The 23,897-nt window shown below is 41.7% G+C and overlaps 1 protein-coding gene across 3 annotated transcripts; it reads right to left on the bottom strand.

The window, feature by feature from the left end:
* Positions 1-842: 842 nt before the first annotated feature.
* LOC308253586 (ribonuclease 4-like) lies at positions 843-22,217 on the bottom strand. 3 transcript variants are annotated; one of them, XM_080679204.1, is made up of 2 exons: positions 18,509-18,591; positions 843-2,351 (listed from the first exon to the last, which is right to left on the bottom strand). In XM_080679204.1, the coding sequence occupies exon 2, from the start codon at positions 2,332-2,334 to the stop codon at positions 1,897-1,899; it is 438 nt and encodes a 145-aa protein (XP_080535330.1). In that variant the 5' UTR covers positions 2,335-2,351; positions 18,509-18,591; the 3' UTR covers positions 843-1,896. The 3 variants fall into 3 exon arrangements, with proteins under 3 accessions (XP_080535330.1, XP_080535331.1, XP_080535332.1); XM_080679205.1 differs by having other exon boundaries at positions 1,683-2,351; positions 18,490-18,578; XM_080679206.1 differs by lacking the exon at positions 18,509-18,591 and adding an exon at positions 22,186-22,217 and having other exon boundaries at positions 1,684-2,351.
* Between the last annotated feature and the right edge of the window lie 1,680 nt (positions 22,218-23,897).

Below are 23,897 nucleotides of genomic sequence, written 5' to 3'. Positions count from 1 at the left end.
ACATGGATTAGCAAAAATGATGCACAATTTTATTTATGTACACAAAATCCATGCACTGGTAGGGTCGTTATCAGCTGCAGGCTGCCAGTTACCAACCAGGTACTCTCTCCCTTCCCCCAGTTGCCTGCTTCTGCAGGCCAGGGCCTCCTTCTCTTGCCCCAGCTGGCCCCACCCCCTGGTCGAACTCCCTGTTGAGGGGACAATTTGCATACTGCTCTTTTATTATATAGGATTTTCATTCCTAGGATTTTTTAATTTTACAATGGTGTGAAAGCAATATGTAGTCAGAAGAAACTGGTGGGCTAAGCTATGATGTTCAGTAGTATTGAAAAGAATTGAGTAGAAAGCAGTCCAAAATGGGGTCACTTTTGGTAATCATGTGAAGTAACAAATACGTGAATTACATTGATTGTAGTGATTCTTTCACAATGCATCTGAATACTGGATGAGGTTGCACACCTTAAATATAAACAATGTGTATTTGCTTTAATTCAAATATTTTTAGTTTAGTCCTTTCACGTGCACACAGCACACACACACAAACACACACACACACTCATATACATACTTCCATTTTTAGCTGCTAGTGTCTTCATACATCTCTGTTCACCAATTTGTTTCAAAATAATCAAAGGGAAAAGGGAAGGGTGTAAGAATTGTCTTTAGTAAAATGACACAAATGGTTCTGTGTCATGGTCATTGATCCTACAGGTTTTAATCATGGACCAGTTTATGAGGGTATTAAGGTGTTGGTACATGTTTATAAACTAGAAAATAATTAAAAGAGGATAAAAGAAAAGAAATCCCACACAAGAACCATAGAACCATCTTCACAGATATCTGTAGTTTGAGTTCTTTATTACAAAGAAAATATAAAAAATCTTCCAAGTCAGGAAGAGAGAATGAGTCTTAATGATCTAGTACATTGTTAATACTCTGACTTACTACTATGATTCAAAAGTTTGTGAAAAGCCAAAACCGGTTTGGCTCAGTGGATAGAGCGTCAGCCTGCGGACTGAAGGGTCCCAGGTTCGATTCTGGTCAAGGGCATGTAACTTGGTTGCGGGCACATCCCCAGTAGGAGGTGTGCAAGAGGCAGCTGATCGATGTTTCTCTCTCATCGATGTTTCTGACTATCTATCACTCTTCCTTCCTCTCTGTAAAAAATCAATAAAATATTAAAAAAAAAAAAGTTTGTGAAGAGAAAAAGGAAATTCCTATATAATTTCTTAATCTTATTAGATACAAACATAACAAGGTTGCCAAATTATACAGACAGAGCTCTCATTTTGCCTGTTCATATTTCTAAATGTTTAATGCTTCCCCCAACAGCTGACTTTTGAGAATATCAAAAAGCAGTTACTTTTAAAGTACTCCCTGTGATGAAGTAGGAAAAGGCCTGGATTAATAGCCAGTTGAAATGGATTTTTTTTTTTGAAATGGATTTTTTTTTGTATCAGCTTTTGCACTATCTTCATGTTCTTCAGCAAATCCTTTAACTTTGGGCCCCTTTTGTAGCAACATGAGCATCACAGGGGTGCAGTGGTATTAAAATGAGATAACTGAGATGGAAATACCTTAAAATATGTGGAATGCTATCTCATACATATAATGATGAAATTCCAGAGGATAGGATTTGAGAGAGCTAAACTGATCAGTATTATAAAAGGAAGCAGAAGAGTTCATAGAAAATTTTATTACAGAAAGCCCAGTCACATTATACGTTTATGTCTCCATTTCTTTTTAATGCATTTAACAGAATGGATTATATAGAGAAAAAGAAGTAGGCATAAGCAGAAGAGGCAGAGCCTGAGATAGCTCAAATGCATTACTCATTGCTATTCAAGGAATAAGTAAAAGGTCAACCACAGGGCCATAATCCCTTCAGGGTAGCATCTATCCGTCAAAGTGCACAGGCACCAGGGGGTTACCATCACAGGCAATGACAACACGCCTAGAGCTGGCCCTGCCCTGATATCTGCAGTTTCGCGGGGAACTTGCTGTAAGCTTGCAGTCTGTGACTCTCACTACACCCTCATGGCAGTTCATCTTGCCATTCTTGCACCGGATATTGGGGGTTCTGCAGATGTTATTAATGGTTCCGATGTCTGCATGGATGAAGGTGTTGAATTGCTTGCACCTAGGCCTAGTCATCCCCCGTGTTTGCATCATCTTGTTGCAGTACAAGCTGGTGCCACCTCTCTGTGTAGAGTCCACATGTTGCCGCTGGAATCGTAGGTACATGGACTGGCCATAGGAGGGCTGGACCAGCCCCAACCCCAGCAGAGTCAGCAGCAAGAGCAGGAGCAATGAAAGGGTCTTCTGGAGAGCCATCACTACCTTGGAGGTGCCTGGAGAGAAACGAAAGGGAAGGAGAAAGGAAGGTAACAAATGGGCACCAGAGAGAAGTGTTGAGAATGGCAAGTTGATATATGTCAACTCTGTAATCTACTCTTTCCTCCTCACTTCTCTGCTCACAACTTTTCTCATCATTGCTTCCCAAAGAGTAAAAAGTTTGCAAACATGATCTTCTCTGAAAGCAAAAGTTTTTCTCTTATAGAGAGAGACACTGCTGTAGCCAGTACAATGACTCAGGGCAGAGACTGAACAGGTGGAAGCCCAGGTGTATATGTCCTGTATGGCCAAGGTGTGAAAAGGCAGATCTAAATGACACTGGAGTTGTCTGTCTATTGAGGAAATTCTCTAGTCATGTGATCTTTGGAGAATGTTCCGTTCCCTGGAGACTCTGATTCCCAAAGGTTTGGATAGACAGGATATGCCAATGAGTTTGAGAACTGATTTTAATTCCTGACATCTGGGAGTTGAGGAAGGTATAGGAAAAAGGATAGAGTAACCTTTAGGGTTAGCCTTTCCTCTCATGTGTCTATTCTTTTTTTTAATTAAAAAAATCAATTACAGTTGACATGCTGTACTACAGGTATACTACATACTGATTTATATAGCTTAAGAAGTGATCACCACATAAGTCTAGCACCCATCTGACACCATTCATCATTATTACAACATTATTGACTGTATTTCCTATGCTGACTTGGCATCCCCACGGTTATTTCTAAAACTGGCCATTTGTACTTGTTAATTCCTTCACCTTTTCACCCAGTTGGCATTATTTTAATGATATTAAATCAAGTCTTTTTTGAAATCTTGCTAATCATATTTAAAAAAGAAGTAAAGAGAGGGAATAATGGCGGCAGAATAGACAGACGTGTTCCGAGCCTTGTCCCGGAGCAGAAAGAAAGAACAGCTGAGGGTCGCGCAAGGAGTGTTTGTTGGCTGGTTGGGAGACAGCTGAATTCCAGAAGGAGGTGGGGGACTGCTGAACGGGGTTCCCCTGACCTGGCAGCACGAACTGCGAACTGCGGCTGGGTCCCCTCCCGGAGCTGCGGGCTTGGACGCGGAGTCTGCGCCATCTTGATCCGGAAAGTGGAGCTTATCTGAAGCCTGAGAATCCACAACGGCGGCACCCCAGGAACAGCTGCGAGCCCCAGAACAACGCTCCCCAACTGGCGCAAGCACACGGGTTCAGAGAAGCTCTACACTCCACTACGGAAAGGTCAGATTTCGCCTGGGATAAGGTGAGGTCTCTGGTCCCGGCGGGAGAGAGGAACGCGCGTTTTGCGGGAGCTGGAGGACCAGGGAAGTCTGTGCCTAGAAAAATCCGTGGCTGTAGGGGCTGGCGTGATCTGTGACTGTGGAAAGGGGTCCTCAGAGCTGCTAAGAGAAGGGCACTCTAAAAAGCAACCCATTTTGATCTGAAGTGCAGGGACACCCTAAGAATTTCAGGCAGTCCAGACTTACGCGCAGCCCGTGCGCTCCCTGGGTGCCTGGGCTTACTCGCAGTCCCGGAATTCGCACACTTGGGCTTTTTCCTCTTCAAATCCTTGCATCTGATTACTAAGCCCAATACATAGGATCACCCAGTTGGGGACACCCTGGGAGACTGCAGGGGAAGGTTGTTTTTCTGGAACCTGGGGATCGGAGCGGGGAGTGACCATCAGAGAGCCAGCTCTGAGGCAGCCCACTCCCACAGGCCCGTGGCGAGTGCCACAGGGAAAGAAGGCTCTAACACTGCCTAGAGAGGCCATAGATAGACCCGGAAGTCAATCCAGAAACACTGCCACCCAGGGGCTGAATTACAAATTGACTCTTGTGTAATCAAAAATAAAGGAATACGAGAAATTAAGACACACCGCCTGCTTAAAATCAGGACTGGCTTACAACACCGAAGAGCAGTGGATCGCAGGGAACTGCAATACTGCCTGGACTGAGAAACAGGCGTGCCAAACAGAAAAACAGAGGAAGTGAATGACCTTCACTACTCCACATTTTATTTTTACCTTTTATTTTATTTATTTTTTTATTTTTTTTAAATTTTCATTTTTTGCATCTTTTAATCAAGAAACTTTTTTTTCTTTTTTCATCACTTGATTTTACCTTTTTAATGATTACATTTTTATTTTCAATCCGTATTATTACTACTGCTATTTTATCTTTTTTTTTTTTTTTAAAGTGTCATTTTATTTTCTCTTCATTTTATTTTGGGATTAGGGTTCTACATTCTATTTTTTATCTTTCCTTTAGCATCGTTTTACTCTATCTCAACTCTACCTTTAGGCCATCACTCTCTTCCTAACCTCCCCCTTTTCAGTGTCCTGTTTGTCTTACCCTTTTACTGCTTTAGATTTTCCCTATTCTTTCTGTTTACCCCTTGTTAAAATTTCACCCTACTTATATATCTAATCTCCAATCCCCTGCTCCAAGTCCACATACACCTCTCCCTTCGCTGTCTGAGTTATCCATAAACTTGTCCTTATCTCTGTCCTTTTGTTGTTGTTTGCTTGAATGTAGATTATATCCAATTTTTATGCTTTTTTTGTGAGATTGTTTTGCTTATTCTTCTTTTATTTATTTTTTTGTTTGTTTTGTGCTTCAGCTTTCCCTTGCCTCACTCCATATTAATTGGTGTTGTAGTTTGTACTAATCCCCAGGCACTTGTTGCTGGCATTTGCTGGGATTAGTGATTGTTCTATTGGAGTTTTATCCCCAATATATATAGTCTGTTCCCCTTTCTCTCTTAGTCAATTTCTTGTCTCTCTTACTTTTTTTTTTTTCTCTTTACTTTCCCTTTTCCCAATTTCATTTTCACACTCCTTTTTTCTTTTTTTTTTCTTTCTTTCTTTTTTCCTCTTCTTCTTTCTCTTCTATCACCTAATTTGCCTTTCTCCGGTGGTCACCTTTATTGGAGGTTATTAATATCGTGAATACATTCCTGTTCAGTGCCTTGTGAGTTGTACCTGGTAGTGCTGTATTTTGTGCCTTTAAATCAACCCAGGAGAGAGAGAACTACATAACCAGACACCCAGAGAAGAGAGACCATGGGGAGACAAAGAAGCAGCCCGCATATGAAAGAAAAGCAGGCATCACCAGAAAAGGAAGTAAACGAAATGGAGGCAAGCAACCTTCCAGAAAAAGAATTCAGAGAAATGGTCATAAGGTGGCTGAAAAGAATGGAAGACAAATTCGACAATATGAGCAAGAACCAAGAGGAAATGAAGAAGAACCAAGAAGAAATGAAAAATGACATCGCTGCTGTAAAGAACTCAATAGAAAGCATCAAGAGTAGACTAGAAGAAGCAGAGGACCACATCAGTGAGCTAGAAGACAAGATGGAAAAAAATACCCAAGAAAAGCAACTTCTAGAAAAAAAAATTAAAAGGCAGGAGGAGAGTCTAAGGGAACTTTGGGACAACACGAAACAAAACAACATCCGCATAATAGGGGTTCCAGAAGGAAAGGAAGCTGAGCAAGGAATAGAAAACCTCTTTGAAGAAATAATGACAGAAAATTTCCCAGATATAGGGAAGAAAAAACCCACACAAATCCAAGAAGCTCACAGAGTCCCAAGCAAAATGAACCCCAAAAGACCGACGCCAAGGCACATTATAATTAAATTGGCAAACACCAACGACAAAGTAAGAATCTTAAAAGCAGCAAGAGAGAGACAGAAAGTTACATACAAAGGAACCCCCATCAGACTAGCAACTGATTTCTCAACAGAAACTCATCAGGCCAGAAGGGAATGGAATGAAATATACAAAGTCATGCAAAGGAAGGGGCTGAATCCAAGAATACTGTACCCAGCAAGGCTGTCAATCAAAATTGAAGGTGAAATCAGGAGCTTCACAGACAAAAAAGGACTAAGGGAATTTATTACCACCAAACCAGCAATGCAAGAAATGCTAAAGGGTCTACTGTAAAAAAAAAAAAAAAGAAAAAAGAAAGAAAGAAAGAAAGAAACAGGAAGCGAAGAAGTAACACAGGGGTAAAGAATAGGAATGGCGACAAATAAGTACCTATCAATAATAACTTTAAATGTAAATGGATTAAATGCCCCAATCAAAAGACATAGGGTAACAGATTGGATAAGAAAACACGACCCATATATCTGCTGTCTACAAGAAACCCACCTCAGAAAAAAAGACGCACACAGACTGAGGGTGAAGGGATGGAAAAAGGTTTTCCAGGCAAATGGAACTGAAAAAAAAGCTGGGGTAGCAATACTTATTTCTGACAAATTAGATCTCAAACTGAAGGACATAACAAGAGATAAGGAAGGCCATTTCATAATACTAAAGGGAGCAATCCAACAAGAAGAAATAACTCTGGTAAACATATATGCACCCAATACAGGAGCACCCAAATACATAAAAAAACTCCTGGAAGATATCAAGGGAGACATTGACAGCAATACAATCATAGTAGGAGACTTTAATACCCCACTATCACCATTGGACAAATCCTCTAAACAAAACATCAGCAAAGAAACATCAATCCTAAATGACTCACTAGACCAGATGGAATTAATTGACATCTTCAGAACATTTCACCCCAAAGCCACAGAATATACATTCTTCTCAAGCGCACATGGGTCATTTTCAAAGATAGACCATATGTTGGGACATAGGCAAAGTCTCTTCAAATTCAAGAAGATAGAAATCATATCAAGCATCTTCTCAGACCACAGTGGCATAAAACTGGAAATCAACTACAATAAAAACAACCCAAAGAAATCAAACACATGGAGACTAAACAGCATGCTATTAAACCATGACTGGGTTACCAGAGAGATCAAAGAAGAAATAAAAAACATCATGGCAACAAATGACAATGAAAACACTACAATCCAAAATTTATGGGACACAGCGAAAGCAGTCTTGAGAGGGAAGTTCATAGCTCTACAAGCCTACTGCAAAAAACAAGAAACAGGGGTAATAAATTACCTAACCCAACAACTCAAAGAGTTAGAAAAAGAGCAACAAGAAAAGCCCAGTGTAAGCAGAAGGAAGGAAATAATAAAGATCAGAGCACAGATAAACGACATAGAGACCAAAGAAACAATACAAAAGATCAACAAAACCAAGAGCTGGTTCTTTGAAAGGATAAACAAGATTGATGAACCTCTAGCCAGGCTCACCAAGAAGCAAAGGGAGAGGACCCAAATAAACAAGATCAGAAATGAAAGAGGTGAAATAACAACAGATCCCGCCGAAATACAAAGGATTGTTAAAAAATACTACGAACAACTCTATTCCAACAAACTGGACAACCTGGAGGAAATGGACATATTCCTAGAAAAATATAACCTTCCAAAACTCAATCAGGAAGAATCTAAACAGCTCAACATGCCAGTAACTATGGAAGAAATTGAAGCAGTCATCAAAGAGCTTCCGGCAAACAAAAGCCCGGGGCCAGACGGCTTCACTGGAGAGTTCTACCAAACATTCAAGGAAGAACTAAAACCTATCCTCCTCAGACTATTCCAAAAAATTCAAGAGGAAGGAACACTTCCAAGCTCCTTCTATGAAGCCAGCATCACCCTAATACCAAAACCAGATAAAGACAACACAATGAAAGAGAATTACAGGCCAATATCCCTCATGAATGTAGATGCCAAAATCCTCAACAAAATTCTAGCAAATAGGATCCAGCAGTACATCAGAAAGATCATACACCATGACCAAGTAGGGTTTATCCCAGGAATGCAAGGATGGTTCAATATCCGCAAATCAATAAATGTGATACATCACATAAACAAATTGAGAGATAAAAATCACATAGTCATATCAATTGATGCAGAAAAAGCATTTGACAAAATCCAACACCCTTTCTTGATAAAAACTCTCAACAAGGTGGGAATAGAAGGATCATACCTCAACATCATAAAAGCTATATATGATAAACCCACAGCTAACATCATACTCAATGGGCAAAAACTAAAACCATTTCCCCTAAGAACAGGAACAAGACAGGGATGCCCACTCTCACCACTCCTGTTTGACATAGTACTGGAAGTATTAGCCACTGCAATTAGACAAGAAGAAGAAATAAAAGGCATCCAAATTGGAAAAGAAGAAGTAAAGCTGTCCTTATTTGCAGATGACATGATATTGTACATAAAAAACCCGAAAGACTCCATCAAAAAACTAACAGACTTAATAAATGAATTCGGCAATGTAGCAGGATACAAAATTAACACCAAGAAATCTATGGCATTTCTATACACCAACAATGAACTTACAGAAAGAGAGACTAAAAAAGCAATCCCATTTTCCATCGCACCAAAAAAATTAAGATACTTAGGAATAAACCTAACCAAGGAGGTAAAAGACCTATATGCGGAAAACTACAGGACACTGAAAAAAGAGATAGAGGAAGATGTAAACAGATGGAAGAACATACCATGTTCATGGATTGGTAGAATCAACATCATTAAAATGTCCATACTACCCAAAGCAATCTATAGATTCAATGCACTCCCCATTAAAATACCAACGGCGTATTTCACAGACCTAGAAAGAACTCTCCAAAAATTCATCTGGAATAAAAAAAGACCCCGAATAGCCACAGCAATCCTGAGAAAGAAGAATAAAGTAGGAGGGATCTCAATACCAGATTTCAAGCTGTATTACAAAGCCACTGTCATCAAAACAGCCTGGTACTGGCACAAGAACAGACATATAGATCAATGGAACAGAATAGAGAATCCAGATATCGACCCAAACCAATATGCGCATTTAATATTTGACAAAGGAGGCATGAGCATACAATGGAGTCAAGACAGTCTCTTTAATAAATGGTGTTGGGAAAATTGGACAGATACATGCAAAAAAATGAAACTAGATCACCAACTTACACCATACACAAAAATAAACTCAAAATGGGTACAGGACTTAAATATAAGACGGGAAACCATAAAAATACTAGAGGAATCCACAGGCAGCAAAATCTCAGACATATGCCAAAAGAAATTTTTCAGTGATACTGCCCCTAGGGCAATGGAAGCCAAACAGAAAATAAACAAATGGGACTACATCAAAATAAAAAGCTTTTGCACAGCAAAAGAAACCATCAACAAAACAACAAGAAACCCCACTGTATGGGAGAACATATTTGCAAATGGTATCACTGATAAAGGTTTAATTTCCAACATCTACAGGCAGCTTATACAACTTAATAAAAGGAAGATAAATGATCCAATAAAAAAATGGGCAACGGACCTAAATAGAAGCTTTTCGAAAGAAGACAGAAGGAAGGCCAAGAGACACATGAAAACATGCTCAAAGTCACTAATTATCCGAGAGATGCAAATCAAAACAACAATGCGATACCATCTCACACCTGTCAGAATGGCTATCATCAACAAATCAACAAACGACAAGTGTTGGCGAGGATGCGGAGAAAAAGGAACCCTCGTGCACTGCTGGTGGGAATGCAGACTGGTGCAGCCACGGTGGAGAACAGTATGGAGTTTCCTCAAAAAACTGAAAATGGAACTCCCATTTGACCCAGTAATCCCACTCCTAGGAATATATCCTAAGAAACCAGAAACACCAATCAGAAAGGATATATGCACCCCTATGTTCATAGCAGCACAATTTACAATAGCTAAGATTTGGAAACAGCCTAGGTGCCCATCAGCAGATGACTGGATCAGAAAACTATGGTACATCTACACAATGGAATACTATGCTGCCGTAAAAAAGAAGGAATTACTACCATTTGTAGGCACTTGGATGGAATTAGAGAACATTATGCTAAGTGAAATAAGCCAGTCAATGAAAGAAAAATACCACATGATCCCACTCATTTGGGGATAATGAAAAACATTATAAACTGATGAACAAAAAGATAGTTACAGAGGCAGTAAAGCATCAAACAGACTGTCAAATTACAGTGGTAAGGTTAGGGAGAGGTGGGGGAAATAAGAGATCAACTAAAGGACTTATATGCATGTATATAAGAGTAACCAACGGATGCAAAACATTGGGGGGTGAGGGCATGTATGGGAGTGGGGTGGGGGTGGGGGGCAATGGTAAGATATGTACACATATAATACCTTAATAAAAATTTGAAAAAAAAAACAAAAAAAAAACAAACACACAAAAAAAAAAATAAAAATAAAAAAAATAAAAAAAATAAAAAAGAAGTAAAAAAAACAGAGTATCCAGCCAAAGTGCTCTGAAGATAGTAAATACTGGTTGAGTGAACTAATAAAGAAAACGCGGGAACTAGTGAATGAATGAAACAAAATGACTTGTAGAACTGACTGATAAAAGAAATTTTAAAAATAAATCTCAACAACACAATTGCCACAAAAGAGGACTTAGACTGTCTTTTTTCCTTGCTGCTATGCACAACCAAACACTATGGCCCTGGTGATATATTTCATCATCATGCATGTGTCCTTGATGCTGTCTCTGTCTTGTCAATACCTATTGCTAGTTTTCTGTTGTCTCTACTTGCAGAATCCTTTTGTTGGCACTTTTGGCAGTAGAAAACAACATATGTTTAATAGAGTTTAAAAACAACACAAACACTAAACAAAAACTTTCAAAGCCACAACAAAGAAAGCATTGCCATATAGTGTCAGAACATTGCTTCTGTCGACCAAGTAGAGAAAGGAACCCAGACTTATCTGACTCTAAAACCAGTGCTTTTCCCACATCTTCTGCTGCCTTTCTGTTTCCACTCCCCAAATATTTAGGATATTCAAGACATTTATGTTCAGAGTTGCTTTTCTCTAGCAACAGAGTTTAATCAGGGGTGGAATAGGGTAAGAGTGTAAGTGGGAATCCCTCACCAACACCAATTAGATAGATGCTGCCATCTGACACTCACTCCTGGGATTGGCATGAACTCATGAACTGTGAATCTCCTTGACCCTGACTCACTAGAACAGTGATTTTCAACCTTTTTCATCTCATGGCACACATAAACTAATTATTAAATTCTGTATCACTCCAAAAAATATATTATTTGTCAACCTGACAAAATAAATAGGTATAATTTTGATTCATTCACACCAGGCAGTTATTGTGTTGGTTGTCATTTTTTAATTTGACAATCTAAGAGAAAAGAGGTCAGTGCTCCTGACTAAATAGTCAGGTTATTGCAGGTTTTAAAAATTATTGAGGCATACCAGTTGAAAATCACTGTACTGGAGCAAATAAAATTAATCTCTGACTCAACAGGAAGTGAGCAACCCCAAACAGAAAGGACAGTTTTTTGAGGGTCATACAGGCCCATTTCTACATATGCATATGGGAAATGTATATGGGTCCTACTGTCCTTTTGATGTATATGGGTACTACTGTCCTTTGTTTTCAAACATGTTGCTTCATGATGGCAGGTCACACTGTCTGGGTGACTGAAATGGCTGATGAGAGACCTGCATACCAGTTTCAAACGTAACTTCATTATTTAAAATACTTTCTCCTATAGTCACAGTCACCATTTGCTTGTATAAAAAAAGCTAGAAAACTCTAGGTCACATTTGAGTGCCTACAGCTATAGATATGAGATATGGACTTAGGAAGAGAGAGAAGGGAACAGTTGTGGGAACAAGAGTAGCAGGGAGAAATGATGCTTGATTAACTCCTCATCCTTAGACTAATGGATAGAATTTCTGAAGGTACACTTAGCACTTAGCACTTGGGTAATAGCTTCATCACAACAATGCAGTTTGGGTTATTTTCCCCAAATCTAATCTTGCATGGTTAATCTTGCACTTCTTATTTTGCCTGGTACTGTCTAACTTTTTCTCATCCTGCTTCTTTGTGTCCAAGATATGATTTAGAATGATAACTGGCTACAGAGAAGACTTAAACTATTCATCAAGAGCAAACCCACAGCCTCAGACACAATAACCAACTGATTTAATAAGACATCAACAAATATTTGCCAACAAGTCCAATGTAGCCATCAATGGGTGTATCTCAAGACTCTAGCTACAACAGAAAACGAAATGATCCCCAAACCATCCCAACACATACTTTTTGGTCAGAGCTTGCCCCAAAGGTTTTCTCCACTCTACCACATTGATTCTCAATAAGAACTTCTTTTGATACTGTGACCCCAAAGAACTAGCTCTGCCACTTTAACTACATGATCTTGGGAAAATTACTTAACCTCCCTCAGCGTTATTCCTCATTAGTAAGTGAGTATAATAATATCTACCTCTTAGGGATGTTATGAGGAATAAATGATAAAATCAATGTTAACTGCTTATCATAATGCCAGGTACACAGTAAGTGCTCAGTAAGTGTTGGTAATGATCACTTTTGCAATTTCCATTTTTCTTGGTTTCCTTTGCTTCCTTCAATCTGGGTAAAATAATGAATGACTACACCAAGTTGTGTATATTATTATTCCCCTCTCTCTTATTGTGTAGAGTATATGTACTCCTTCTAAATTAGAAGGCTGTTTTTAAGTTGAAATATCTCAGCTAATAGAATTTATGCTGTGTCCCTACAGAAAATTTTCCTTGGCACATTGAGTGGAATTTTCTTCCTTGCATATCACCATTCTTCAAAGCGCTTGGGTATTTTTAGGTTTTTGTTTTCTTTTCCCTGCAAAGTTAACAAAAACAGTTGACCAGGATTTCAATTCCTCAAATGATTCACTTGAGATACAGACTGACTTGCCTGTCACATGACATTTCATTTTAAGCAGCTTTAGGTTGTGAGAGAACAAGAGACCCAGAGCAAAAAGTGCTAGGATTGGCTACCCAGCTGCTACTTCCATCGGCAGGTCAGCAAGCAGCTCCATCCCATTGCCATGTGATTTCCTAGGAAACAGTCATTTGCCCTAACACCAGAGCAGAGAATGCAATGATAATACTCTAAGCAGATTTTTGGAGAAGATATGTATTTTCACAGCTATGGCACACTCAATATAATAATGGTCCATACATTTGGCCTTTCCTATCAAGGCCTGGAGTAGGTCAATGATCTCTATGGAGGTCATTTTGCATCGTATCAGGGTGAAGGGACTGGTTGGAGAACCTGAGAAAAGGGTCTAAATATTCTACCAACATCTGGACCTTTCTGACTTCCTAAGGGTTTTTGGGGATTTTAAATAAGACATATTTTCTATTAGGAGAGGTTTGGAAAACTCTTCTTCCTACTTTCTTAGGAAATGACAGTGATATCAAGTTTGAAATAGGTTAACTCAAGGAAGAAAGATTCATGTGCTGAGTGTGCACCAGTAATTTACTTCCCCATTTCCTCCTGCCTAAGTTTAAATACTTTCAGTGAGTCTGGGCTCTCCCAGGTGGCACCTGGACACTGATGTATAACCTGGGTATTGAAAAACAAGGCTTTTGGCCCATTTCAGGGCAATGTAGGCAGCAGGAGAGGGCACCATTGTGAATACCGTGACCAACACAGTAATATATTCACAAGACAGCAAAACTAGTGATTCATAACTTTAATTTATTAATAACCACTTTATAAATAAAATATTCAGGCACCTCTTGATAGAAATTAGGTAAGGGGAAGTTAACCATTAAATCTGTGAGTTGATTAGTATATTTTTTAAAGAAATTGTCTATTCAACTAAGTATGTGTTTCATTGAAAACAAATCTAGATGAAGAAGAATAAGGGATAAGCTTGGAATCTTTCTATAAATTCCCAAAGACCTCACAGTTGCCTGACATCTGTTGATAAAGTAAAAGATTCAGGAGAAAATAATGGAAAGTAATCAAATTTTTAATCTTTATATGAAATAACCAGGAGAATACCCTGGGAACACTCTAGTCACAGCAACTCAAAATTACCTCCTGCCTAAGATAAAAGGTGGGTACCAGGAGTGAATTTTGGTATTCATGCAGGAGTGTGTGTGTGTGTGTGTGTGTGTGTGTGTGTGTGTGTGTGTGTGTCGGTGTGTTGGTGTGTTGGTGTATGTGTTGGAGAGGAGAGAGAGAAAGAGAGAGAGAAACAGAGAGAAACAGAGAGGAAAAAGAAAGTTTAAGAGAGAGGTAGATAGAAAGTTTAATTAATCTGTTGGTATTTAGTTCTAAACACTACTCCTTCCAGTTTAACTTTTGTAAAAGTAATATTGGCTTATTTGACAGCAAGAACAACTTGCCCCTCCTGAAAATTTTGCTTAGCAGCCATGAGCCCTGGAATTTCCCAGCGCTCTGTAAGATTAATTTACAACCATCTTTCCACTCACAGGAAGGGGAAGTCTACCTCCCTATTGACTGAGAAGGCACTAACTGACAGGGAAAAGGGCATTTGTATTCCATGCCATCCTCTCTGGGGGCAGCTGAGTAGAGAAAATGGGGGAAAATCAATAGGCCAAGAATTAATGAGAAGACGTTGATTCTTACTGACTTCAGAGACATTTTTATTTATTAACATATTGTAAAACAGAAAACAAAAGATCCAGGCAGCTCATTTTCTGGGCCCCTGTCAATGAATGTAGTCACCACTGTTTTGGAGTGTGTGGGGAAGTGCCAGGAATGGAGAGCAGGGCCAACTCTGGGGCAGAGGCTTGATGGTTATGGGCAGTAATAGGACTAATCAAAGGGACAGGCAAGCCATGTTCACAGGCAACAACTATGTCTCTGGACCCTGATGTGGCTCTGTACCAGCAGGGAGGCCAGGGGGACCCTCTTTATGCCTGCAAGTAGGACCTGGAAAGGAGACCTGCTGATTCGGAAATTTTTTCTGTAAGTCATTCCATTCTAATCTTCACAGATGACCTTGATGTTGTCACTGGTGTCTTTGCAGAGTGAAGTCAGCCCTCATCTCCTCATTATGGTTTCACAGTATCTGTTATTGTGTCCACTTGGATTGTCATCATAGTGCTGGGCCACGAAGTGTCTGTACCTGCTATCATTCTGAGCCAGGATCAGTGGGGTCTGACCTAGACCCAGCATGAAGACTAGCAACAGGGGACCCAGGCCTATCATCATCTTTACTAACAAAGGCTCCTGCCAAGGGAAAAAGGTATGCTGAAGCAAATTATGCTAAAAAGGCAAATTAGGCATCATGAGTCAGGTACCCTCTGTCACCTAAATTGCATATTTTCTTTTCCTCATTAATTTCACATTTCTTGTCAAGCCATTCCTTTGGAAAATCAATCTAAAATTTCCTAAACACAACTTCCAGTCCCAAACATTCTTTCCTATCCCTTAAGACTCACTGAGTACTTACCTTTCTATCAGTCATAGCATTGCAATATTCATTCACACTCTAATTCATTTATTAATTAGTTGAATAACAAACATTACATAAGCTCCTCTGGGTACAAGGCACTGTGCTAAGTCCTGGCACACAGAGACCATTAAGACAGACCCAAGTCCTCCCTAAAAGGAGATGTAGCATCCATGGGGAAGGAATGGGAGCTCCAGTTCACTGAGATGAGACAGTAAGATAGGAGACCTATCAAAAAGATGGACTTTGGAGAAACCGAGATGCAGTATAGGTAAATACCTAAACTGCTGCCTCGCACAACAATTTCAAAACTACAACTAAAAGACAAAATAGACATCATCCAGAACCACAGGAAGGCTGGCTGAGTGGAAATTCTACAACTAGAAAGAAAGAGAAAAGCACACTGAGACTCAGAGGAGCTCCTGGAGGCAGAGGTACTGAGGTGTGCATGCGAAGAGGACTGGCAACTGAGTGCATGGCTGGCTTTCTCAAGTGGGACGGAGACAAAAGCTCCCGACTGTGCTGAACTCCAGTTCCAGGTGAGACTCTGGGGACCCCGACTCATACAGGGTGAAACTGGACTGTCAAGAAAGAGAAAAGCACACTGAGACTCAGAGGAACTGCAGAAGGCAGAGGTACCAAGGCTCACACGCGGAATGGATGGGCAACAGAGTACGCGCCTGGCTTTCTCAAGTGGGAGGGAGACAAAAGCTCCTGACTGCACTGAACTCCAGTTCTGGGTGAGACTATGGGGATCCAGACTCATTCGGGGAGAAATTGGACTGTCTGGCAGCGGGCAGAACTTGAGGGCGGCTTTCTCTCAGAAGTGTCTGCCATACTCCCCATTTGCCAAGCTCTTTACATTTACACTGTGCTTTTTAGTCTTCTGGGTGTGTTTTCTTTTTCTAGTTTTGTGGAAGACCTCATCAAAGGTTTATTGATTTGAATTCATTTAGGTCTCTTGTTCTTCAATAGACAAATATTGTCTTCTAAGGTTCCCAAGATAGAACAGAACGTTAGGGTCACCAAGTCAACACCTCTCTGCCTGGGGCCAGAAACCCAGAGTTCAAAATCAGGAAGTAGAGCCAGAGCTGTAGTATCTAAAAGAGTCATTAGGTGGCAGTGGTGGATAGAAATCTTGCCAACATCTTCTGTACAGTAGTGGAGACCATGGGTTCTTGTAAGATGTACCAGTGGTCTACAGGTTGTGGGGATATCTTTGTTCAAAAAAGGTAGTGTGAGCTGCTGAGCCTGTCTAGAGTCTGTCCAAACACTCTGTGCTTAGTTATTGAGACCAAGGATACCTCATTAGATACAAGTTTCAAATCAAAAGTCACAAAGCTCAGGATCTGCTCGCAAGGATATTACAAAATAAAGATATGTTTATTGCAAATTTCCACGGGTGCCATTTCTAAGCTGTTATCCAATCACCTGTCTCCTTGTCAGTGTTTCCTACTGGGGAACACTCTACAGGAGGGCAGAGCCCATGTTATTCTCCTTGAATCACAGTGCTTGCCTCACAGTAGACCCTCAATTTAAAAAAAAAAAAAATTTAGTGATTGACTTCATTTTCCTCTCCAGACTTAAGTTTGTTCATCTATAGAATGAGAGAGTTCTCAACTCTAAAATATGAAATTCTATGGTTCTCTTTAAGCATAAGAGAATATTTTCCTGTTTTACTAGCAAAAGTCTAGTGGAATTACAGAGACAAGTTTGTATAAGTTTAGTTGATAGTAGAAGGCACCTTGAGAAAGAAATAGATGATAAGAAGACCTGAGACTTAATCTCATTCAGATGTATCATTTCTTAGGGTTCAGCATATGAGGAAAACCCACAGACCACCTCTAATTAAGGGCCTGGACTGATGCCACACAGGGGCTTCACATCCTACAAAGCCACTTGCTGGTGGAGATTGAAGGCCTCCCATCCCAGTCTGGAGAGGTAAAGGAAAATCTTTGCTTCGAACTTGCAGAACTTGCACATTAATTCTGTAAGAACTTAGCTAAATTTTGCTCAAGCTTATTGTAATCTTGAATCCCTAAGACATCCAGAAACCAAAGCCCAGCCAGTACACACCATGGCCACCAGTTTCTAATATCTGCTCCCGCACTCACAACTTACTCACTCAAATATTCAATCCCAAATTTCCCCAAAAGAGGTAAAATGAGTTTGGGAAAAAACAAGTATGAGCTTTTTGTCAGTGAAATATGTCCTCACTGTTCTTCAGACTAACTTTATCATCTGTCTCAAACCCATCCTTTAATCTTCACAAGAATTAATATTCTCTTCCTCTCTCCACAGGCAATGTTTTGTAGTCAAGAGATTTGTCCAACTTTACACACAGGGACTTAACTTACAGTTTATGATAAGTAACTATGATTTTATTTTCTATACATGTAGCTTCACACTTTTATGTATTCTAGGACAATATCCCTCAAAGCGGAAAGCATAACACCCAATGCATACTCCTTCCTTTATCTCTTTTCCTTCTTCCCTTCAACCTGCCAGTGTACCTTCTTTTGATCTTGGATGTGTTCCACTTGGCTCTTAAAGAGCAAGCAAAACTTTTTTTAAGTAAACAAAAATTAGTAGAGAAGATTAGAAGAAAAGGGCTAAAAGCACTCTTTGTTTCTTGCTCTGCCACATTTAATGCCTGTTCCCTGGTGGCATCCAGATGCCCTTCAACAAATGACTTCCCCAGGTCTTTGGGGATTTTATCACAATTCAGGAATCCCTTCTAACCCTTCACTTACTCCCAGTCTCACTAATCTCCCTTCATCCACACACATATAGACAATCCCAAAAGAAATCTGCTTTCATTTTAAACTTTAGAATCTGGTTCATTTTTTCTTAGTTCATAAGTTGGGCCCATAGGCTTTAAAGGGGGGGGGGGGGAATTGTTTCATTGAAATAGCTAAATGCCTAGAAATAGTATGTATATATTAAAAAAATACAGCTATAGATTACCCAGGGGTAAGAATCTTACAAAAATCTGGAAGAGTCCCTCCAACTGAAGATGGTTTCCAGCTCTTTGTTCCTGGAGATGGGTTCCAGCTGTGTGCACTGGACCCCTCTGGTTCTCATTATATAGCGATCAAATGAACTGGGTGGGGACACTAGTTCCAAAGAACCCTTATCCTGGCAGAGATAAGGAAACCAAAGACCCTGCCCTTGGCAAACAAGGAAATTCACCTTTTTCTTGGAAATGACTAGATCAAATATTTACCCACTGGAGTGGATTAAAGAGTTGTTCCGAGAGGCAATTTTTGATGTTGGTAAGCTTTGTCCCAAAGCTGCCCTTTTTCTGATGCCTGTGGTTCTTATTCTTGCCCATGACAGGACCAAGGTTTCATTGCTCACATACATGATCTGGATCCAGATGACGCTGTTTCTGATCTATGGGCCAACTCCAAGAACTGCCTTGGAAGAATACCGCAGAGTAAATGTGGTCTCACAGCAGAATGCTGTTCCCCTGCACTGTCTATTTACCCACATAATTTGGTTTTATGAAAGGAAGCCATGCCAATAAGTATGTTTTTCATAGACTTCACAGAACCAGGAAAGCACTTGTAGAGAAGTGCTGTTAGTACCCACTTACTTGACCTCAACCTCCCAGCTACTAAGCCTCAGAAATATCTTTGCCATATTTCCTGGGCTTCTCCTTACTTCATCCTCAGCTGTTCACAAAAGACTAACCAGGAGCCCCCAATATTCTGTTCCTTGTGGCACAGCTGCAAAACTGATTATCTCCACTGATAACCACCACTCCTTTAATGGTTAATTGATCTCATTGTCTCTTCATTTGGTAGAACCCCTTGAGAGAAGAATAACTGTCTTATCATCTCTACAGTCATAGTTTCTACAACAGTGGCTGACACCTAGGCCCAAAGTTATTTTATTATCCCTCTTGGTCTAAAAATGCATTCTGTGATCTCACTTTGGGGACTCCAACCATGCAAACTCTCCTGGCTTCTCTCAGGGCTCACCAGCACAACTGGGTTTGGTAGTGGTTACCAAACAAGGCAGGTAGAGTAGAAAGGCTTCCAAGAGTCCCAGGAAAGCCTTGCTTCTAGCTTACTGATAAATCCTAAAAACCCATGAATGTGCCTTCACTTTGGAGGTATGGTCCCTGTTCCAAAGCACTCTCTCCTAGAGAGATTAACTCTTTAAACAGCTGCCAGTGGGTTACACATGCTTGGGTACCTGCTCTAGAGCCTATCTTAGGAACAGTTTTGGTAACCGGAAGGGCCTGAGGATTTAAGAAGGAAGAAAAGTGGATGAGGCAGGTTAATAAAAGAACTAGGGAAGTTCCCTGGCAAGTAGGATAAGGGAAATGGAGACAAAATATTTAAACAAAGGGCCACGCTATCAACAGCCAGCTCATAAAACATTAGAGGAATGGGAGGGTAGTGGAGGGATAAGGACACATATGTAATACCTTAATCAATAAAGAAATAAAAAAATAATATTCTTGAATAAATGGATCAATAAAGGGAAAAAACACACACACATTTGACTCTATCTTCCCTAACCAGGACACTTAGGAGCAGGTGTCCTTGGTTAGGGAAGGACACATAACCAACCAGAGAGTGAGTAGCTAAAATCACCCTAGTCAGGGAGATAGATAACAGAGACCCCGTGGTGCCATTAGTGCTAAACCCAAGTATGAATGAGGTCAGGGGAATAAATAACAAAACACCCAATTAGAGCCAGACAAATCCAAGATAGAGATAAAGATGACAAGAGAATGATCCCAAACCCCACTATATGCTCATTTGATACATAAGCATGTTAAAATACATGCCTAAAAAGCTGATGACTATTCTGATGGAGACCTCCCCTAAAATTCCCTTCTAGGGAAAACAGATAAATCTTCAAGACATGCTCTTCCCTGAGCACACCAATGCCTCCCTTTTCTCAGGTGTGTCATTTTACTTTCTTTCTCCTAAATTCCCAGGGTCCTCCTCTTGTCTAACTTTTCAGTGAGCCAAAAGCAGTCCCCACTTGGCTCACTTTTGTCTCTCACACTTTTACTTCTCAGTGATCTAGCAGCAAAGTCTAGGCTCACATCTGTTGCTGTGTCTTCCTTTTCTGAGTTTACCCAGCCCAGTCTAGGGTCACTTCTGTTACTGTGATCTTGCTTCTTCTATCCAAAGCTCTTCCTTTGTGTCACTCTCCCAACCTTTAATAAACATATTCTCAAAATCAGCTGGGCTTGTGACTTGAATTCTTTGCTGCAGAAGGAAAAAACCCACACATCCCAGACCTGATGGCCTAGTCCTGTCCCTTTCTGGTGACATGGGCAGCATGGAGAACCCAAAAAGGACAAATGTCATCTGCTTTTCGTTGTGTTGGGACACAGTCCTGCCTGAGCTTCACTTTCCCCCCGTCCTCTCCCTGCTTGCCTGCATCCCCAACCAAATCCTGAGCTAAAAGGAAAAAAGTTGAAGGTAGTGAGAAGAGGACCAAGCAAACTGCCATAAACACTTTCCCTCAGTAGTTGGTGCCTCAGGGTTACTGAAGCCTCTGGAGAGGGAGGGACAGGCATGACTCTGACCAGAACATTTGTTCTGCCAAACACCAAAGTTCAATGTCTTTTAGGAGCAAAGAGAAGTAACAGGATATGGGGTCCTTAGAGTGGGGTCTCTACTAGCACCTAGCAGAGTCCCCAAATCTTCACTGTCCTTTGTGGGCAGACAAGCTATTTGGGAGTGGGACCTATTTTAAATTAATCACATATCACCTTTTCAAGAGACACTGAGAAGTGAGTTCTAAACAGTTATCAACCAGTCACTTGTTAGGGAAGAAGGCTGCCAGGCCCATTCCAACACCCTGAGTGCCTCAGCAGTCCCAGGAGACTGAGGCAGCAGCCACCTCCCACAGCCTTGGGGACAAGACGACTTGATCAACACAACCCTTCTCTGATGAATCGCCTAACAACAGAGACAAGGGGACTCCACTCCTATGTCACATTCACACACAAACAGTCCCATGGCCTGAAACACCAGTTCCAGCCCAGCTCACACTGACAGATCAGCCTCTGGGTTTAGTTTGGCAGTGATGGCGGGGAGCAGCCTCCAGCCTCTGACCACAGCCACATCCCTTCTCTGCCTGAGGATTTCACTGAGCAGCCTTGGGGAGATCCACAACCTGCCTACATGGTTGACAGTGCAGAATCAGGTGAATGGTGAATGGTTGCTTTCATTCTAATTGTTTTCTTTTCAGCTTGGCACAATGAGGTTATGAGGAAACAGAAAATTAGGTTTTTGAGAAAAAAGTTTTACAATTTTATTAAAGTGCATTTAAGTGCTTATTCATTTGTGTTTCAAAATATAACAGGAAATTATAGTCTCTGATTAATAAACACTGTATCTTTGTCAGTGATTGTAATAGATGTGAAATAATTGCCAATTGAAAAATCTACACTAATAAAAGAGAAACATGCAAATTGACCATCACTCCACTACACCCACCAGCCAATCAGGAGCGAGTATGCAAATTAGCCCAACAAAGATGGCGGCGGCCACAAAGCTGGAGCGAGCAGGAGGCTTGGGTTGCCCCTGGCAATGGAGGAAGCCAAGCTTCCCACCTGCCCTGGCCGGCCCTGGCCTCGGCTCAAGGCTACAAAGTTTCAATTATAGAACATAAATAAATCCCAGATACCTGCTTCCAAACGGCCCTGGCCTCTGCTCAAGGAGGTGCTGAAAAAAAGAAAAGAAAAGAAAAAAAGGAGGGGCTGGGAGCCTGGATCGCCAGGAGGCATGGTCAGCCTGAAAACAGCCCTCAGATCCTCACCCAGGCTGGCCACACTCCCATGGGGTGAGGGTCCCCGCTGGGGGGCTTGGCCAGCCTTCAAACAGCCATCAGCCCCTCACCCAGGCTGGCCAGGCACCCTAGCGGGGACTCCCACCCTGAAGGGGGTGTGGCCAGCCTGAAAAAGGCCCTCAGCCCCTCACCCAGGCTGGCCAGCACCCCACCAGGACCCTCACCCTGAAGTGGCTGTGGCCAGCTTGAAAACAGCCCTCAGCCCCTCACCCAGGCTAGCCACGCCCCCGCAGCAGGTACCCTCACCCCATGGGAGCATGGCCAGCCTGCAAACTACAACAGGCCCCTCGCCCAGGCTGCCCCATGCCCCAAGGGAACCCCCACCCTGATCCGGGACACCCTTCAGGGCAAACCAGCTGGCCCCCACCCATGCATCAGGTCTCTATCTATACCAATAAAAGGGTAATATGCTAATTAGACTGGGAGACCTTCCAGGAGACCTTCCAGATGTTCTTCTGGACAAAGCCATGGTGGTGGGGCCGAGGTAGAGGCGGTTGGAGGCCAAGAGGGGAGGGCAGCTGTGGGTGATCAGGCTGGTGGGGGGGCAGGGCAGTTGGGGGTAAGCAGACCAGCAGGGGGGCCAGTTGGGGGTGAGCAGGCCGTCAATGGGGGTCAGTTGGAGGTGATCAGGACAGTGAGGGAGGGAGGCAGTTTGGAGTGAGCAGGCCAGCAGGGGGGCAGTTGAGGGTGAGCAGGCCAGTGGGGAAGGAAGGTGGGGGCAAGCAGGCCAGTAGGGGGGGCAGTTGGGGGTGATCAGGCTGGCGGGCGGGGGGGATTTGGGGGCGATCAGGCCAGCAGCGGGGGGCAGTTGTGGGCAAGCAGGCTGGCAGGCAGAGTGGTTAGGGGCAATCAGACAGGCAGGCAGGCAGGTGAGCAGAGTTAGGAGCCAGCAGTACTGGATTGCAAGAGGGATATCCGACTTCCAGTTTAGGCCAGATCCCTGTAAACCAGCAGTAGGACATCCTTTAAGGGGTCCCAGATTGGAGAGGGTGCAGGCCAGGCTGAGGGACACCCCCCCCCCATCCCCCACCCAACCCAACTCCTCCCTGCCCCCCCCCAGGCACAAATTTTGTGCACCGGGCCTCTAGTATATTCATATATTTTTAAAATGTTCTGACAGCTTGAACTTGAAAGTTATTCTCCTTTTTCTGAAATGTTTTTCTGTCTCTTCTTCAAGCCAATAGTTTTTCTATACGAACAGGGGAAGGTTGGGTTCTCCTTCTAAGAACTCTGGTGCTGGTGTACTTTCCCCCTTTATACAGAGTACATATGTTTAATTCTGTCCTTAAGACTAATAGTAAATTGTGTGATGGAGGGAAGAGGTTAACCTCCACATTTCTTTATAACTCTTACATAGTTTGAGTCTATAGGCATGAAACTTACTTAAGAGGAGAAGTAATGGTTAAAAGAGGATGATGCTCATGTGAAAAGAAGGATCATGCCTCCACTTCCAGGAAGGGGAGACAGTTCTGATAGAGGGAGAATGGGACACAGGCCTGCTGACATGGCTCTATTTCCAAACAGAAAATAATTAATCATTCACTTTTCAA

Source organism: Plecotus auritus (genome assembly GCF_963455305.1).
Source record: "Plecotus auritus genome assembly, chromosome: 1".
Taxonomy (NCBI): domain Eukaryota; kingdom Metazoa; phylum Chordata; class Mammalia; order Chiroptera; family Vespertilionidae; genus Plecotus; species Plecotus auritus.
The sequence above is the reverse complement of the archived record's forward strand: the minus strand, read 5'-3'. Positions and strand labels throughout refer to the sequence as shown.

Coding starts and splice junctions, on each gene's coding strand:
- LOC308253586 (XM_080679206.1), bottom strand. CDS start 2,334: ATGGCTCTCCAGAAGACCCTTTCATTGCTCCTGCTCTTGCTGCTGACT.